The following is a 19,603-nucleotide window of genomic DNA, read 5'->3' as shown; positions in this document are numbered from 1 at the left end:
TATATGAAGTGTTAATTATGAGTGCTAATTTATCTTTTTGAAGACACTTATTTGCTATACTCTATATTTTTTGTAATAGTCCTCTTTTTTACAGCATTCCAATACTAGTACATAACAAATTTGCCACCATAAATAATAGCAATTTATACATGCGTAACCGCCTCTTGCACTCTTAGGCTTCCACTCACTTTTGCTTCTAGTTTCAACTTCCTAGCTCTACAAAAAAATTATCATGTGATTGAACTTTTGCCATGTAGAGCATATGCGCTAGCAGAGTGGATTCCATTTGTTAAAGCTTTGATCTCAGATGCAATTGCAACATTCAACAAAATACAAAAACACAACGCCTTCAAGAGTACATATACATACACCCAAAAAGACCTTGCCACTTACAAAACTTGTGCATATCAGACTCACAAGATTCAAAAAATTTAAGAGAATTACTGCCAGTGTGTAGAGCATAGCCATTACCTAATATACTTACTCCTATCATCTGGAAAAACCCACCTTCACTTGAGTCAGCTTTCCCAAGCTTAGATTCATAAAAGAACTTTGGTGCAAGGAACATGAGAGATATACATAACCACTTCTGAGAGAGAGAGAGAGAGAGAGAGAGAGAGAGATATGTCTGATTAAACTATCAGGAGTCATGAACTGGAGATAAGTCAGAAAGAACGACAAACCTCTTGTAGAGAGCCTCATTGGAAAATTACAAGGTTGTGAACGTAAAAAGGGCTTTGTGTACCCTGGTTTATTAGTTCCAGCTGTGCTTTCTCTAAACATTTTGGAGACAAAACTGGCTGAGCAACATCAGTAAAGTTGCCAGGATATAAGCGTATGTTATACACAATTAAAGACTCATGTCAAAGTTACCAAGAATCACGTTAAAAATGGCTTTGAGTGACCCAAAATCCAAAACTGTTAAAGCCAGTATTAAGATGTGCTTTCCAAATGACTGTGTATCAGGTTCAAGCTACGATGTGCCTTTATCTCCTCTCAGATGTAGACCCATCAGACTTTGCACCAATGCTTTCTTCATCATCGTTGGTATCACCATCATTGTCGCCGTTATCATCTTCAACAGCTGTGTGTGCCACGGTGAAACCAAAATCACCTGGCCCAGTCACTTTCAACGACCAATTGCAAGACCCTGCATAAAACATCCCATCTCTCTCCTTAACCTCCATCACCTTTCATCTTGTGAATTTCATCAGGTAATAGAGTAGCTTCACATATCCTTTTTTATCAGGAATTAGAGTAGCTTCGATAAAAAAAGTGCACTTGTGTTGCCAAGGCACACACCTGAAGCCAGCCACCATATCCCGAGACAACAATAGGCAAATACACACGCGCATGGGCGCACACACACGCACACATAAATACAGAATATATACTGATTTGTGATTGTGAACTAGTATCTACAAACAATAGTTCATATTGATGTATTTCAGTATGTGTGTGCCTGTGGGTGGGTGGGTGAGTGAGTGTGTGTGTGTGTGTGCAGGCATGTGCCCGCCCGCATGCATGCTTGGGTACTGATTGAAACACACAAATAAGTTTTCAGATACAAATGTCAGTGGCATACCAAATATTCTCATGACGCCGGTGAACATATCCTGCACGCCTGCCAAAACCAAAACAGAAAACGATAATCGAATGGAAACAACTTTATCAAGCATTTCTTTGCTCAAAGATTTAGAGAAAATGAGCTGTACTTTGCACATGAGGAGTCCCGGAGACAACCCAAGTATTTGCCGAAGTGCATTGTAACACTGTCAAGGGTCCAATGAGAATTAGATAAATAGCTGGAATAACAAGTCCATTCAAGACATCAGGAAAGTGAAACATCACATACCTGATGGATTGAAGAAACGCATAGCCGTGCCGTCCTTCAGAAATATATATGCCTCCATAATTTCGCATACAGGACTCAATCCAATCTCTACACAAGTTCTTTGAAGCCTCTCTTCAAACGTCTTATCATCCTTTCTACGTTTTCGACGAGCACGCACTTTCGTCCTGCATACAAGAAAGTAATGTTCATCTAAAAGTATGAACCTAAATAATGACAAAAGGCCACTGAAAATCATCAGTACTTAGCATGGCCTTTGCAAAATGAACATGCATGAAACACCTTTGCAAAAAGAACCTAATGATAAGCGTGCCTATTCTGCCTTCTAGGTAACCCTGTTCTGTAAAATATATTCTAGAAAGAAGCATTGTGTGTCATACATGCATACATACATATATACATGCACACACACACACACATATATATACACATATTACATGAATACATTACATTCATGCATACGTCCATGCATGCATGCAAACACACGCACACACACATACATACATACATGAGCTGCATGTGTATTCTGCACACAAACGACATCAAAATCTGTCGCATAATATCACCAATAATTGGCTAAAATACCCCTTTCAGCTTTGATTTTCAAACCAATTCCTCTTTAACTCATAACTATCAACAGTTAGCTCTGTGGGCGCGCGCTCGTATGTGCAAGGTTCTGAAAAATATTAAACATTATGAAAACATTCAAACAGGCCACACCTTCTACCAGTGCCTTCTCCGTCCCTTCGTGCAGCATGTGCCATTGCCATTAACTTCTCTCGATCCATTTGTAAAGGCCTTGCAACTGTCATATTATATAAGCGTTTCATGCAAAACACATCAAGCAAAAGCACAAACATAATATGCAAAACAAATATATGGTGCATAATCATTCCCTAAATGCGTACATATTTAGCAAAGAAATTCACATGCTTTCTCTAATTTAACAAGAAATGAGTATCTAGTCTAACCCAAAAGCAAAAAGGGAACAAAGTTCCAATGTCTGAACCTTGACAAACTTATAATGTAGAATGTGTGTACTTGTGTGTGTGTGCAAGCGCACGCTAGTGTCTTCTTTACGATATGCAAGCACAAACATGTACAAATCAGCAACAAACGTGAAGTCCTGTAAGAAGACAAGTAATCAAAACTCAGAGGTTGAAGCAAAGGAAGCAAAAATAACAATTAGAAAACAGAGAAAAAAAACAGAAGACAATCTTACAACCCTACCAAAACAAGAAAGCAGGACTTAAGGAAATGCAGAAAGAGAGGAAGAAAGAGAAGACAAGTCTCTGGTTTTCTTTAAAAGGAAAGAAAAAGAATGAAATGCAAGCAAGAGAAAGAGCTATGGATTTTGTTTGAAGCAGAAAAAGTTTTGCAAGAAAGAGCTATGGCATTTTGTATGCAGCAGAAAGGCAAGAAGAAGAATAAATTCATTTTGCAGAAAAAAGAATTTGCATCTGTGTCCGCAATTAGCGCTTGTCTGCTGTCAAGCTCAAGCGAGCTCGCAGAGAAGAAGAAGTACCTTTCCCGCAGAAGCAGACGATGACAAAGAAGAACTACCTTGCCAGAACGAGCTATGGCATGAAGCGCTAGAGCTAGGGTTTCTGTGTGTCTGTGTATAGTTGCACAAAAATTGCAGAAGAAGAAGGAGAAGAAGCATACCTTGCTTTGTTGTAGTCGTTTACTTGATACCTTGCTTTGTTGTAGACAACAATTTGAGTTACAGCAAAGCAAGGAATGCGCTCGTCTCAAGTTGGCAAAATGGTGAAAGGGGGAGCGGGGGGACCGGTCACACCTCTTGCCGGAGTCGCATCTCGCACCGACCAGTGACCGACCGAACCTTGCCGAACCTCGCAACATTCCAACTTGCACGGGCACACGTGCACTTAAACCCCTAAGGGGTTATAATTATAATTCTGAAATAACCATGGAAATCTCACCATCACACGTGCGGCATTTTTTTATTGGGAGAAGAGCCCCTCTCTTATGATTAATTGGGAGCAACCTCCTGTCACTTGAGGGGAGGGGGGTAATTGTTGGGCCCCAAGACACTCCCCACCCACCGACCCATCCATAATGAATAAAAGTTGGCACGGGGGAAAAAATTTTCTTTGGAGAGAGAGAGACTTTTTAAGTTGTCGTAGGAACAATCTCAAGAGACACATTGATCTATCCAATAGGACATTGATCTATCCAATAGGGGTGGCATTCAAACACATAACCTTGTTGGATTTTTTCTTGCCCATGATTTTTGCGGTCTTGTAGCAACGTTATGTAGCTTTTTTGATGTACATAGCGGTTGTAGTAGGTGCAGTGCACTTAGTTAGTGTCAGATTTTTAGCAGGAGGAAAGGGCAGTCATTGGCTGGTCCAGTTGCATGTGACTTGGGGTTCAAGGGAGCATAGTGGTGCACATGGAGTGTGTCTTTGATGTAGTAGGGAAGGTGAGTGCAGATGGTGTATGATGGATGCTAGGGAGTAGGTCAGAAAGTGGAGAAATGTAGAGGTTATTGAAGAGGGCCAGACAATGATTTTGGAGGCCTATTAGCAGGAGGTGCATGAAGCGGATCAAGGGAAGAGGAGTTGCCTTACAAGCCGATCCAGATGGCTCATCAAACAGAGTAGCGAGCAGGGAGATACAGGGCCTCCAACTTTGAAGTCAAAGGGAATTGTGCAGCAGGGGGGTTGTTTTTAGGCGAGTTTTTAACGGCGAGCTTTCTAAAAGCTCGCCAAAAAAATTGCCAGGCGAGCTATTTTCATTAATTGAGCGAGCTTTTAGTGAAAACGACACATCAGCGTGTAACCTCCACATCAGTATGGCATGATATTCCACCTCATTAACATGACACACACTCACAACACATGTAGCAACACATGTGATGTTTTAGTTTGGATAGTTTAATCCTTTTTCTTGGGATACTAAGAAAACAATTGCTCTAAAGGGTCTCGCATATGCAATGCTAACTTAACAATGCAATACATTAACTTTTTTCAACCTCATCGATCACCGCTTTGCCATGTTCTATAATTTCTTGGACCAACCTCTCGACCCATTGTGATGTCCATGTTAGTTACATAGCGTTCATGATCCCAACTCCAGCCTCAACAACACCTCCTTAAATCAAAAATAAAATCATGGATGCATTCTCCATTTGTCTGTTAATTAAAACAAAAATTAGAAATAGTGTACTTTTTTCCTTAAATAATGGCACATGATTTTTTAGCACCTGGTATTCTAATACCAGCAATTTTCTTCTACTATTAGTTGTTTCTTTAGACTTATATAATAAGTCTACCTACATACTCTATGCACTCTCTATGCTAACAAAAGAGTCCCCTTAGATTAGGGTGCCCTCTTCCTTACATTTACTATGAGCAAAAGAAAGTTGGGATCCCCTTAGAGTAGGGTGCACTCTTGTAACACTTATTCACAAAATGTTATACGAAAATTATATTTTCAACATAGAAATATTACAAACAAGCTAGTATAAATACCCCAAACAAGCTAATTAAGCCTACTCCTCCTCATCTTCATCCGAATCAAGCACCTCCTCTTCATTCTCCGCCTCGTCGATAGCCGCCAAGAAGGTTGTCCATTCCTCCACCAATTTGTTAAGCTTTGCATCCAACATGTTGGCTTCACCTTCACGGATGTATCCCATGTCCCTCCACATAATTATGGTGGAGTACCCCAAAGTGGCAAACGTTGTAATGTCTTCTTGTGTATTGGTATCAAAGGTTTCTATGCGATTAAGAACATCAAGCATATTGCGAGTGGACTCTTGAGTCTCAAGGAAAGAAGGGGTGGTATTATTGGCTCCTTGGACAGTCATGTAATAGGCCATATGATCTATTTGAGTCAATGGTTTTGGACCATGGTTTTCTCCCATGGTTTTGGGTCAATAATTTATAACCATGGTTTTGGTTAATGATTTTCACCCATGATTTTTTTAAGTTTTTTCAATATTCTGTCCTTCTCTCTGTCTGGTGGGATGCCTTCCTTGTCCTGGACCTTGGTCTTGACATTGTCGATGGTGTCTGAGCTTTCAACCTCCAAGGCCTTCCTTGGCAGCACTGTGAAGAATGCTATGGTTACAGTCCCTGCATACTTCAATGATTCCTAGAGGCGGCCACCAAGGATGCTGGATTGATTTCTGGTTTGAATGTCGTGCATATCATCAATGAGCCCACTGTTGCAGCTATGGCTTATGGTCTTGATAAGAAGGCCACCAGCGTGGGTGAGAAGAATGTCTTGATTTTTGACCTTGGTGGTGGTATTTTTGATGTAATGTGTGTGTACACACCCTAAACGATGCATTGCATATGCATACCCCTTTGTGCAACATGGAATTTCTCTCCTTTCTCTCTCTCTTGCAGAAGCTCATGATGCTGTCAAAATCTATGAAATCTAGATTCAGATTCAATGCCATTTGAATCTTCTATTTTGCTGCATTAGATATCATGGAACGATACCTCCAACGTTTACCAGCCTTCTCTTCTATGTTAAGTTTGCCAATGATGGGCTCCTCCTCTGTTTGTCTTGCTCTATTACATGTAGACTGTATCACATTTGTCTCCACTATGTATCCTCCTTGTTTGAGAGATATTACCTCATGTTTTGTCAAGTTTGTTCCTTGAGCTATAGGCCAGATTGCAGGTCTAGGTGGCCATGGCTTCAATGAGTTGTCATGCGTCCATGTATGACGTGAGTCTCAAGGACAAAAGTATGCATATTGTGGAGTAACACCATTCTTGTGTGACCTCTCAGTAAAGAAACATGGTGCTGGCGTACCTTTGCTGCTCCCAGGTATTGGCTTGTGAGACAAGGTCCTTGTCTACCTTGGCCTTTCATGTATGCAAGACACTTGACATTGCAACCCACTTCTGTTCTTCGAATTGCCCATAGTGTTGGATGTACTTGTGTTTCCACTACTGCTTCCTCATCTTCTGAATCCACAATATGCACATGTGTCGCTCCCAACTCTTCATTTTCAAATTGGATATGTCGCGGTCTTCCACTTCGCCTCGTAGTCATTGTTTCCATGTTGTATTCTGGACGGTGACTTGCATTTTCTTCTATATTACCATGCCCTGAATTCTTTCGTTTTCTTCGAACAGTTTGCTTGTCACCATTCAGTGGACAAGGATGTTGGTACATGGGGGTTCCTGTAGTGGCTTCTCTTACCATACGAACAACTTGTGATATTGTTGGTGTGCTTGTATTCATGCGCTGTTGCAGTTTCTGGTAGCTTGGTCCTGAACCCTTATACTTTCCATCTCTATAGGCTTGACTCTTTGTACTTTGTAGAATGGCGTTGAACAAATCTGTGACACAAGTATCATATAAAGATATGTTGCTCCTTCCACCTTTACCTGCCTTCCAGCTACCGTGCTTACTCTCAGAGAGATTAACTGTTGGTCGAAGCGTCACTTCGATGTCATTATCTGTTCCATGGATCCCACCCCACCAATGACCAAATCGTGCCCCCCACCAACTCAGCCATGAATCCATTGATGATATATTGCTTTCCTCTACTGCACCTATCCTCCAAAAATCTCTTTTTTTTTTTTCCTCCTCTGGCTGTCTTCAAAGTCCTTGCATTTCTCCACACTTCACACATTTCCTTGTGTTTCACTTGATTAGGTTCTGTAACATACTTTCTATTGTGATTGATCAAACTTTGCTCCCAATGGAAATGACAACTTCTCTCTCTATCTTCCATTACCTCACCATTATTGTATACTTTTCTGACAGCAATCTAGTTTGCTTGTGCCTCGTCGGCCATAAATCCTACAAAATCCGATATAGCAAAACCTTTCTTCTCCATGACTTCATTTAGACATAGCCAAAATTTTGTGATTGCAACTGCATCCTCTGTTCTCATTTCACAAGTAGCAATCGTTTGAACCTTCTGCAAACTATAATTATAAAGATCTCTTGTTAGCTTAAATTGATAACATGACAACCAAGATTCAACAGTTGTAACCATTCATTAGGGCCAAAAACGGCTAGAAAAGGGCTGTTTGTTAGAGTTTCTGGACAAAACATCACCTGAATATAGATTCAAAGTAGATGATATTATTGTCAGTACAAGGATGGAGAGTGTAACCTCATGCATCACATGCCTTCTCCCAAAAAAAGTTGTATTTGAGCCACTTACAAGGGCAAGTTTGTTAAGCTGAAAAGGATTTCTCCAATAATGTAATCAATATATTCTGCTAAATTTCATCTTGACTTCTTCACAAAAATGGTCAACATATTATTCGCAACACAAAACAAGGCTTAACAGTTGAATATCAAATTGTTGATACTGAATTTAAGTACAGAATATAGTCCCAAAAAGGGTGTGTTCATATGGACAAAATGAACAAAACAAAAGCCAATTTGTGGAATCACTCAATAAAATCAACTTTTCTTTTGGCATGGGATGACCCTGGATCTTTAGAGAATCTTTCTCTTTTCTGTTTGCTTCGATCAAATTTGGCTGATTGAGGTTCAAGTTTTGGTGTTTTGAGCTCTTGAGGTGTTGGAAAGGAAGACTTTGCAGTGGATTCCTCAACTGGTGGTAATTTGGGCTCTCTGAGATCTTTAGGTGTTGGCGAGGGAGATTTGGCAGTGGGGTCTGGTTTTGGAGAAAGTTCTTTGGAGGTTGGCTTTGGAGACTTGGCAGTCTTCTTGGGGAACATGAAAAAGAAATCGAATGGAGAGCCAACATTTTCCCTCTTACTTTCTTTGTTGGATGAACGACGCTTCTGAATTTTAAATTTCACTGGTGAGTGAAACGGAAGACCTTTAGTAGCACTCTTCTCTTTGACAGGGGTCTTCTCTTTGATTGGGGTTTTCTCTTTGACAGGGGTCTTCTCTTTGGTAGGAGTCTTCTCTTGAGCTGGTGAAGAGCTCTTCTCTTTAGCAGGAGGGCTAGGGGTCTTCTCTTTAGCAGGAGGGCTAGGGCTCTTCTCTGTAGCCTGAGGGATCTTCCCTTTAGAATGGGTCTTCTCTTTAGTAGTGCTCTTTTTCCCCTTGGAAGATCTTCTCTTAGTAGGGCTCTTCTTTCTTTCCTTCTTCTCTTTGGCAGAGGTCTTTTTCTTTTTGGATGAGCCATCCTTGACATGGCTTTTCTTCTCCTCCTTTTTTCTTTTCTTTGAAGTTGTACCCTTGGATCCTTTCTCAGGTGGAAAGGGAGAATCAGGATCAACTAGATTGATAGATCTTTCCAAAACCATAGAAACTGCCTTCTCCCTTACCCAAATTACCCAAGTGGATATTCATGCAACTAAGGCAAAAGAAAATGATAAAATTTCTTAATATGAGAAAGTCACTAAATGTATTGACCCAATCAATCAATGCTATCATTATATGAACTTACAGTGAGTGTTGTCATTCTAAATCTTGACTCAAGATATCTCATAGAAGCATTCCAAATATTTTGGACCACTTATTTTTGCTTAGTTCGGCCTCTGCCATAAAGTGACTTCCAAGTCTTCTTCAGAATTGTTCCAGCGTTTTATTCAAATATCACAATGAGTAAAAGTGTTGAGGGAAGACATGAACTTGTTGAAGAAAGCCCAAGTGAAAGACTCTTGAATGCTATTTTGCAAGATGGTCATGATATGAAGGTATACGTAGATGCAGTGGAGATATTCAATCCAAGGTTTGTTCTTTCAGATGTTTTGATGAAGCTTAAGGACATTCTTGAAGAGGAGTACAAACAATTTGAAATGTCAATTGAAGGTCATGTTTTCATATCGGAGATAATGATTTTTGTCACCTTACAGATTTTACTCAGCTGTCAGTGGAGAAAGCCAAAGTTACAGAGGTTCAGTAGATTTTCAAATAGAATCTCTTTCACATGCCCTTCATCCATTTCTTGTCCAATTCATAAGAAGCTTTGTAACCTTGTCTTCAAAGATGTCTCCTTTCTTTTCTTTCTATTTTTGAGAGCAGAAATAAAAGATAAAGAGCAAGAATCAGATATTGATGCAGAGAAGGAGGAAGAAAACTTAAATGTCACCATAGTCTCAAAGCTAGAGAAAAGTGAGATTTTAGAAGAGGAAGAAATTGATGTTCAAGCTGAGGAGAAAGAAAGTGCAAATCTTGATGTTGCTGAATTTAGGGCTTTCACTGTTACTGAAGAGTCCTCAGAGGAAGCAAGCATATCTGAATCCTCTGTTACTATTCCAAGCCTTCCTTTCTTCTATATCAATGAGAAAGATTTTATTCCTTTGTCCTATCTTCAATGTCTCTTCAATATCAGGGAAGACTACTGTATTGCAGCAATTTCAGAAGCTTGTGAGGTGACCAAAGACTTTATTGATACAGAAGTAGAGTCAAAGGAAGAGTTTTTGGCACTTGATTTGCAAACATCTGACCACTCATTTATCCCTGCTCCTGATGCACTTGCCTTGTGTCTTAAAAGATTGGATGAGGAGAAACCTTCCCTTAGAGATGAGGATTTTGAGAATAGGCTTATTGAGTTAGGTGTAGAGTCTTTTGGCAGAGATTTCAAGCTTCAGGTAGATTCTGATAAAGTGGAAAGGGTTGGCTCATGCAACTTGATGAAAGACAAAGTAGTAAGTGAGGATGAGTTGCAAAAGGTAGTTTCCTTTTAATCTTTTGCAAAATGTTATTGTGATTGTAATTTTTTTAAAGTGAGGTTTTTGTCTTGTAGATTGAATTGCTTGATAAGGATGATTTTCTAGGAAGAGCTAAAGGCAGCAGAGTGAAAGCTACAGAGACTAGGTCAAGAAGGCCTTCATCTGCTCTCATGCACTACTTACCTACATTGGATAAGGCCTTCATCTGCTCTCATGCACTACTTACCTACATTGGATAAGGCTGGGTTTTGTGCATTCCACATGAACTTCTCTGAAGATGCTGAGTTGCCAATATTTACCTTGAAGGTGTTGTCAAGGTTCATGGGATACACTCCCCTTCAAATAAATGCTAACAAGGTCTTGCTTCTAGAGAGAGCTGCTACTCTTAGAATCTTTGGATATGCTGCAGGTTTCAATGCCTCAAGAGCAGGATACTTTCTTTGCTACTCTAGCTATGCAGCTGCAGCAGCTGAGGAGTCAGATATCAATATTCTTGGAGGTTATAGAAGGAGAAAATTTTTGAGATACACAGGTGACATGCCGAATAGTCCCAAGAGAATCAAAAACTAATGTGCACACAATATTTTGCAAGGATTGATTATAATTCAGCAAATATTTTGTAAGAGGTACAAATGTGTTAGTAAATCATTAGTCTCTATCTTGAGGTGTTTGTGTAGTTTCAGATTGCTGGTTCTTTGATCTCATCCTTTGTAATTGCCTCCTGTAGAACCAATTGAATAATTCTTTAAGTGCATTGCTTCTTCTTTGACCACCTCCTCTTCTGGTACATCTAAAAAAGGAAGTTCTCGCTTGAGACTTTTTCATTCCTTGTGTGTTCCATGTTGCAAGGGGTCCTTCTGTAGCAAAATATGGTCCATGCAAGTAAAGAATATGCTACAAAGACAATTCTTTGTTAGTAAATTTAAGAAATTACACTTTAATTTTGACTGTTTTGATAAGTCTGAATACTCACCAAGTAATAAGTTATGTCTTTTTCTCCCCAGGCATCTATGATAGCTTTTATTAAAAGCTTTATTGCTTTTTTGAAATCATCTGCATAAGTATTTGAACCAACTTGTTGTCTTAGGATTTCGAAAAAATTATCGAGTTTTTTCCAAACTTCCATATGTTTGTTGGCTACATCTGGTCTACTTTTGACATTTGTGGTAATGACACATAGATGTTTCCAGTAGTTCCACATTGCATTGACTTGTTTGGTGTCATGGTTGCTCAAAAATCTTCTTGCTTTTGCTCCTCCCATTGAAACATCTTACAGAACATCACCTGTACCTCTAGAAAGAACAGGATCTTTTTTAAGATGCACTTCGCTACCATGGAAACCCATTTGAGAGAGCAAGGCTTCACATTTTTCTATGCACTCATTTGCAAGTTTAGTCGGCTTAATAGAATATGCATAGTCCAGATGAAGTCGGAGTAATTTGTCCAAGATTCTTATCTCTGCATGCAATGTACATATATGCACATTTTTTAAATGTATTGGTAGAATTGGATCCCAAATTTTAACAGAAGTTGGATAATCGACAACATTCACATTATTTCTGGATGGTGTTTTTCCAATCTCATTTTCTGCAAGCCATTCTCTTGTCCCTGTGCTTGCCATGCAATAAAGACATGGATATTTGGTATTTGCTCCTCCACATACACAAAACATACACTTCAACGCCTTAAGGTCGGCACTCAAATGCCATTCCATAATGAAATCACCTATGTCGTCTACATGAAGGTGTTCACTTGCATTTTGGCTCTGAATAACTGAAGGAATGTCCGTATGTGAAAAGAGCCACTTTAATGTTTCATGACTCTCTACTGGCACATGAGCTGATCCAATCCACCATAGCTCCATTTCTGATTGAGTTTTATGGTATGGAGAATCAAGCTTACTTTGACTATAGTCCAATGCTTTATTCATTAGGGATATAGATATTCTTTCCATTTTTTGACATTTTTGGATTTGAGCTTCATCTAATTTTATAACAAATACAAGTTTTCCTTCACAATCTATTTCTCAAATGTTGTAATATCTCACCATAAAAGATTGGACTTTTCTAATGTTCATCCAAATATTATTATAAACGTTGTATTCAAAAGACGATTTTTTTTTGTCTCTCATATGGCATTGTTCCCTCAATATAGAAATACTCTCCGAAATGTTTGAAAATTTTCTCATTTAACAGAGTTCTATATTTTCCAACATTGTGAGGTCTAGGCAACCCAAAAGCTTTGATTTTGTAATACTTAAGGACCCTGAACCAGGTTTTAGAGATGGCTCTGTATCCCTTTCTACTCACTCCCACTGTGTCACAAACTTCTTGCATTTGGGAAGGCTGGACCAATAAGTCCATATCTTTTAGTAGATGTTGAAAGACTAGTTTTTTTTTAGTTTGATTTTCAGGAAGTTTCAAAAGTTTCAAGATATCTGACCTATTCATAAGCTCATTCAAAAATCTTACCCTTTCCTGAGCATTAGACATGTCAAATCCTAGAAGGGTAGTAACATGATCTCTTACAAGTTTTAACCTTTTTTTCCTTTGTCCAGATCTCCCTGTCAAGTTAACTACATCCCGCATTCGTTTTACTTGTGCTCTTAACCCTATTGGAGTTTCTTTTAAGGTTTTCAATTGATCATTTTCTTGTTTCAAAGACACTATTTTGTTTTCAAGTTCTATAATTTTTGTTGCATTCAAAGATAAAGTATTTTGAAGATATGTAATATGTTCTGCATGTGATTGAGATAGTCTTGAACTATAACCAAGTAAGCCATCCACCCCATCACCAACAAGTCTTATCAAATCATGTGGTGTGTGAAAAGAAGGATACCTTCCTGTTCTGGGATCCGGTGGATATAGACTTCCATCTGTCCATAGGTCAATATGCTTCTTTTCTTCGTTGCGAAGATGTTGAGCTTCATTCGCACATGAAAGGGGTCTTTGGTAGACACTCCGTGTAGTTGCATACTCTTGGTTGAGCTTGATATTCAAATGAAACTTACGATTAGATGTATCACTCATTACTAACAGAGCTAAAAATATTAGCAAAGCTATTAGAAGATGAGAGACGCAGAAGAATGAGAATGAGATGTAGTTTGTGAAATTCTTAGAGAAGCAGAGGAGTGAAACTAAGAATAAGCTTGTGAATTTTTTTGGAGAATGGATGAGAGCACGTTCGGAGGGAATGGTCATTCAAAAGTAAGAGAAATAAGTATTTGCCGCGCGAAGTCACTAAAAGAGGACAAATTTCGAGACGAGCCATTAAAGAGAAGCATGAAAACGATATATTTTTTTAGATTTTAAAATATGTACTTAGATACGTGTTCAATCACATAGATACGCTTTAAATATCCAAAACAACCAAATTTGGAGCAGTTTTGACCGTCAACGTTCTACTAATTAGCAAGTTAGCGAATTCCTTACACAGCCCATTTTGAGACGTTTTTGGCCCTAATGTATAAATGACAACGAATCAAACTTACAATGGATTGTAGACATGACATCCTAGTGTCACCCATCCACCCCGCACTCTGTGGGTATGATAAAAATGTATCCAAGATGACTTAAGATCTCCCGATCCACTTCTCCGCATCCTATTCACCAAATCCACTCCATTGCCGACTCTTGTGGTTGACATTTTAAATACAAAAACATGGATCTGTTGGAGATCCTTGACCTGGAAATAGATTACCATGGAAAAACTCTATGGTAGCTTCAGCTTTTAATCGTGCGATCTCCTCATAACACGAAGAAGAAATACCCATCTCGTGTTTTGTTTGATAAACCATCGAGCGAAACCTGTAATTAATCATTAAAATAACCTTGCGATCAATCATTAAAATAACATTTACGAACAAAGTGTTAATGTACTTACATTGAAGTTGAAATTAGTGGAATTATCTCTTCCAATTGACTAGCAAAGCTCTGTCTCATCAAGACTATCTGCTGGAAGCTTATGACGAACCATGAAAGCTTGCATAAAAAAATCTCTCGCCACTTTCATTTGCACTTGTCTAGGGCTTGTTGTTCTGTCCGCAGCTAAGACTTGTTTGACACCATCTTTGACTCGATCCTCGAGCTATCCTAGAGCTTCCTGGTTGTGTAGGATGATGATGTTTTCCAAGATGTATCATCAAGCGTGTGTAAGGAACATTTCTTGGCATCACATAATCATTAGGGCCAAAACCGGCTAGAAAAGGGCTGTTTGTTAATCCAAGGATTAAGAAATTGTCCAATTGTGAATTGACACGTATACAAAAGTATGGCATTCTTGTCTCCTCCAAATGTCTTCTTAACGGTTCTATTTTAGTGGCGAACGGCTAAAACGGCTAAATTTAGACGTTTATGATGGCTAACATTAAAGTTTGGGTCCAAAATAGTGACATCTTGTTCCATTTTTTATTTCAAAAAATCAAGCATTAAGATACGAAATCCTCTTTTCAGGCCTTGAAAACAACGCTATTAATGACAAAACATCAGACGTCTACTTTCCGCCTTCCTTTCATTTTGGCATATGGTTTATTCTTTCTTCTTTGCACTTTCAAAAGATTCACTATTCAAAAGATTCACTATTCAAAAGATTTACTATTTTTCTCTTATCTGTGAGCTTCTATGGCGTCCTCACGTCGTCCTTCTCACAATATTACTTCTTGTGATTTTCATAACACGAGAGAAGATGGTGTTTGGAAACCCATGTCTTTTCGTGTGAATGATTGGGTAACAATGCTTCCCTCTTGCAAAGGTGCCCACAGGGTGAAAAGAACCAAGCGAAATGAAGTGAAATCCCATTGGAAAGGTCGTGTTCTTGCATTCAAAGTGACCGACAATGGCTGGCTTGCAAAAGTTCAACATGTCTACATGGCCAAAGACATGGTGTTGAACTTGGATGAACATCCAATTCTCCATTCTTACTGTAATTCAACAAACCTTTATCTATTTGACACAACACAATATTTCTCTTTCTGATATATTTGTTGTTTGTTTCATTTCAGTTATCTTTCCGTCAACAGCTGTGGAGTGGCAGCCTGTTGAGAGCTTAAGTGGCACATTCAAGGCAATTCACAAGGGGATTGCAGATGTCATGTACGCAGACAAACCACCTTCATTTTACAAATCAGTGGATTTATTTGTGTATTTTGCAGAATACAGGGTTCCATCAAGAGAAGGTGTTCATGGAGAATTGTATGACATACCTATTCCCACAATAATGTCACTAGAATGGGAAGTTCCTGATCCAAATACCATAACAAGCTTCAAATCCAAAATCAAAGATGATATTCTTAAAGCAATGTCTCCTGGAAGGATTTCAAGAAGGATTAAACTTCAATGGTTCTTGCCTATACATGTCTTTGTGGCATGTTTCAAAACAATGGAATTGGAGAGGACAAGAACGATGTGGCTTAATAGAAGACTATCTCTGACTGATCTGGACACTGTACTTGGAGAAGGATGGAGTACCAAGGAAACTTTTCATATGGGGGACAATATCAGTTGTAGAGTAAGGCCAAATTCTTTGTCCATCTCATACCAACTGTGTCGCCAATCCTTAGTTTTGGGCTATGACTATAGGAGATGGAAAAGCAAGCTTGGTAGTTGGGTCCCTTTGGACTCTGAAGAGAATTGTCCAGAGTTTGAATTTAACATCATAGTCCATCCATTCATAGATCCTAGGAAACTCATAGTAACATCAAACTGGCGACTACAACATGTTAGAGAGTCGCTTGAGTTTCTGGATGAAATATCACCTGAATATAGATTCAAAGTAGATGATATTGTTATCCGTACAAGGATGGAGAGTGTAACCTCATGCATCACATGTCTCCCCCCAAAAAAAGTTGTATTTGAGCCACTTGCAAGGGCAAGTTTGTATAGTTGAAAATGATAATGTAATCAATATATTCTGCTAGATTTCGTCTCGACTTCTTCACAAAATTGGTTAACAAATTGTTCGCGACACAAAACAAGGTTTAACAGATTGATATCAAATTATTGATACAGAATTTTACAGAAAATTAACCCAAAAAATGTGTGTTCATATGGACAAAATGAACAAAAAAAAATCCAATATGTGGAATCACTCTGCAAAATCAACTTTCCTTTTGGCATGAGATGACCCTGCATCTTTAGAGAATCTTTCTCTCTTCTGTTTGCTTCGATCAAATTTTGCTGATTGAGGTTCAAGTTCTGGAGTTTTCAGCACTTGAGGTGTTGGAGAGGAAGACTTTAGAGTGGATTCCCCTAATGGTGGTAAGTTGGGCTCCTCTTTGAGACCTTCACGTGTTGGCGAGGGAGATTTGGCAGTGGGGTTTGGTTTTGGAGAAGATTCTTTGGAGGTTGGCCTTGGAGACTTGGCAGTCTTCTTGGGGAACTTGAACAAGAAATTAAATGGAGAGCCAACATTTGCCCTCTTACTACCTTTGTTGGACAAACGACGCTTTTGAATTTTAAATTTCACTGGTGAGTGAAAAGGAAGACCTTTAGCAGCACTCCTCTCTTTGACAGGGGTCTTCTCTTTGATAGGTGTCTTCTCTTGAGCTGGAGAAGAGCTCTTCTCTTTGGTAGGAGGACTAGGGATCTTCTCTTTGATAGGTGTCTTCCCTTGAGCTGGTGAAGAGCTCATCTCTTTGGCAGGAGGGCTGGGGGTCTTCTCTTTAGCAAGTGGGCTAGGGCTCTTCTCTTTAACAGGAGGGGTAGGGATCTGCTCTCTAGCCTGAGGGATCTTTAATTTAGAATGGCTCTTCTCTTTTGAATGGCTCTTTTTCCCTTGGAAGACTTGCTCTTGGAAGGGCTCTTCTTTCTCTTCTTCTTCTCTTTGGCAGAGGTCTTTTCCTTCTTGAATGAGTCATCCTTGTCTTTGCTTTCCTTCTTCTCCCTTTTCCTTTTCTTTGAAGTTGTATCCTTGGCTCCAGGTGGAAAGGGAGAATCAGGATCATATGGATTGATGGATCTGCTCAAAACCATGGACACTGCCTTCTCCCTTACCCAACTTACCCAAGAATCTGAATACTCATGCAACTAAGACAAAAGAAAATAAGAAAGTAAGAAAACAGGTCACTCAATGTATTCACTAAATCAATCAATGGTTTTTATTCATGAACTTACAAGAAGTGTTGTCATTCTGAATCTTGACTCAAGAAATCTCCAAGCATTTGCAAGAACCATCCATCCACAAGATGTTGAGTCTTTCTGCAAGGGAACTTCCTGATTGAAGTACTTAAAATCTTCAAGTTTGTAGTCTACATAGGTAGAGGCTAGAAAACTCAAGATAAGTTTGGCAGCACTGCAAACATAAAATTTTGAGGGTCAACCAAATAATTGAAATCATGCAAGAAATTTGAGGGTCAATACATGGCAAAATTGATTCTTACATTTTACTTCTCCCATGGATGGATGCCAAAGAGTTCATAAAGATCACATCTCTATCCAATAGATTGATAATAATAAGACTCCAATGGCCTCTGTGATAATATGAGTACTGAAATTAGTAATGAATACTGTCATGTCTATAATAGGCAAAAGGTAATTGAGAATGAGTCTTACACTTCAACATAAGGGTACACAATGTAATTGCAGGTAAGCATATCAAAGTTTTTGAGAAAACTTGCAAGATCCCCTTGCCTATTGAAAAGGCACTGTGTAACAAGGGGATCAAGGATTGTCACTTGCACAGCCATTGATTCATGAAGATCCCTCATAAGACATCTGGATACACAAACAAAACATGTCAACAAAATATGGTTCCTGGGAAATTCATCAAGAAAACAAAAGCAAATCCCTACAAACCTCAGGCAGATGAAGAGGACTGTGTCAGATATCTCAATATTAGGATTCACAAGCATGCTTGTGTCCTCAGGGGCAATGTCACAATACACCTCATCCTCTCCAGGCATAGACACATCTACTATCATCTGACCTGTCACATTCTTATAAAGCTCTGAATTGGATGAATGGAGAATCTCAGCTTGCTGAGAAAGAAGTGCATCCTCTGAAATTTTCTCTTGCTCTCTCTCTTTTTCAACTTCTTCTTTGATATCCTGAGCTTTTCTTGTATCATAAGGATGAGAAATATCTTCAATAACAACAGACTGCTTGGGTTGCCTTGCTGGAGGGATATTAAGAATTTCAAAAGCTCTCATATCTTGACTTGGAATAGGCTCCAAAGCTTTGTCAAACTTATATCTAAGTCTGGACACCAGCACAAAATCTTTGCTCATAAGAGTGATCCTATGAGCAAATGCAGCAGCAATGTAGCCATCATTCATAAAGTCGATTAAAAAATCTTCAGCAGCCTCTTGAAGACACATGAGGGCCTGGGTTTCCCATCGAACTTTCTGAAGATATGTGTTTCTCATTTTACCAACCAACCTTTCTGATATGTCCCTGACAACCCGTGTAAATGGCAGTCGAGGGATGAGGAGACTTGTAGATTTCTGTGCTGCTCTTATCTCTCTTAAGGACTTCACCTGATAATTCAATCTCTTTCTTGCTGTCGCCTTCGCACGAGGCTTTGGAAGGGGCTTTTCCTGTTCGGAAGGGGCTTTTCCTGTTCGGAAGGACCTGGCTTGTCTTCAGCTTTTTCAGTCTCCAATGGTGGGTAAACTTTCCTTGCAGTCTGCTTCGTCCTTGCCATTGAAGCTAGAAAAGGAGACCAGATCAAGCAATTTGTATTATAGGACAAAAAAATGAAGTAGCCCGAACGAAGCGATTTAGGGATTCCAAAGATTATGGATGGTGATAATCGCTTGATTCGGGCACGAAGTAAAAATAAGAAAAATCCCGAACGAAGCGATGATGAAAATCCGGGAGGTTCGGATGTGTCTTATCGCTTGATGCGGGATGGAGAAAAAAATGAAGACCCGAACGAAGCGAATAGGGAAATCCTAGTGAATCGGATGTGTGTAATCGCTTGATTCGGGCAGGAACGAAGCGATGCGAAGAATGCAAGGATCTCGGATGTTTGTTATCGCTTGATTCGGGTAGGGAATTGAGAACGCTTGATATGGGAAAAGTGGGGTTGAGAAACAAAAGGTAGCCTGGTTCGCTTGATACAGTGACGGAGAAAAAAATGAATATTTTTAACAATATTAAGTTTTTATACCTCGGATATGTCGTACAAAGTACCGTTGAGTACACGTGGTATGTAATCA

General features: G+C 39.2%; 1 protein-coding gene across 1 annotated transcript; it reads right to left on the bottom strand.

Moving 5' to 3' along the window:
- Positions 1-704: 704 nt before the first annotated feature.
- On the bottom strand, positions 705-3,458 carry LOC147620378 (basic transcription factor 3-like). The gene is made up of 6 exons (XM_086825394.1): positions 3,416-3,458; positions 2,573-2,657; positions 1,856-2,019; positions 1,716-1,772; positions 1,586-1,624; positions 705-1,150 (listed from the first exon to the last, which is right to left on the bottom strand). The coding sequence occupies exons 2-6, from the start codon at positions 2,638-2,640 to the stop codon at positions 987-989; spliced, it is 492 nt and encodes a 163-aa protein (XP_086681520.1). The 5' UTR covers positions 2,641-2,657; positions 3,416-3,458; the 3' UTR covers positions 705-986.
- Between the last annotated feature and the right edge of the window lie 16,145 nt (positions 3,459-19,603).

The sequence above is a fragment of the Cibotium barometz genome, chromosome 31 (assembly GCF_041138505.1).
Source record: "Cibotium barometz isolate CiBa-2024 chromosome 31, ASM4113850v1, whole genome shotgun sequence".
NCBI lineage: Eukaryota > Viridiplantae > Streptophyta > Polypodiopsida > Cyatheales > Cibotiaceae > Cibotium > Cibotium barometz.
This window is presented reverse-complemented; position numbering and strand designations above follow the sequence as displayed.

Excerpts from the sequence above, each read along its gene's own strand:
- LOC147620378 (XM_086825394.1), bottom strand. The coding sequence starts at position 2,640 with ATGGATCGAGAGAAGTTAATGGCAATGGCACATGCTGCACGAAGGGAC. Across the intron at positions 2,020-2,572 it reads GGAGAAGGCACTGGTAGAAG|GACGAAAGTGCGTGCTCGTC; the intron begins GTGTGGCCTGTT and ends TCTTGTATGCAG. Across the intron at positions 1,773-1,855 it reads GCGTTTCTTCAATCCATCAG|TGTTACAATGCACTTCGGCA; the intron begins GTATGTGATGTT and ends GACCCTTGACAG.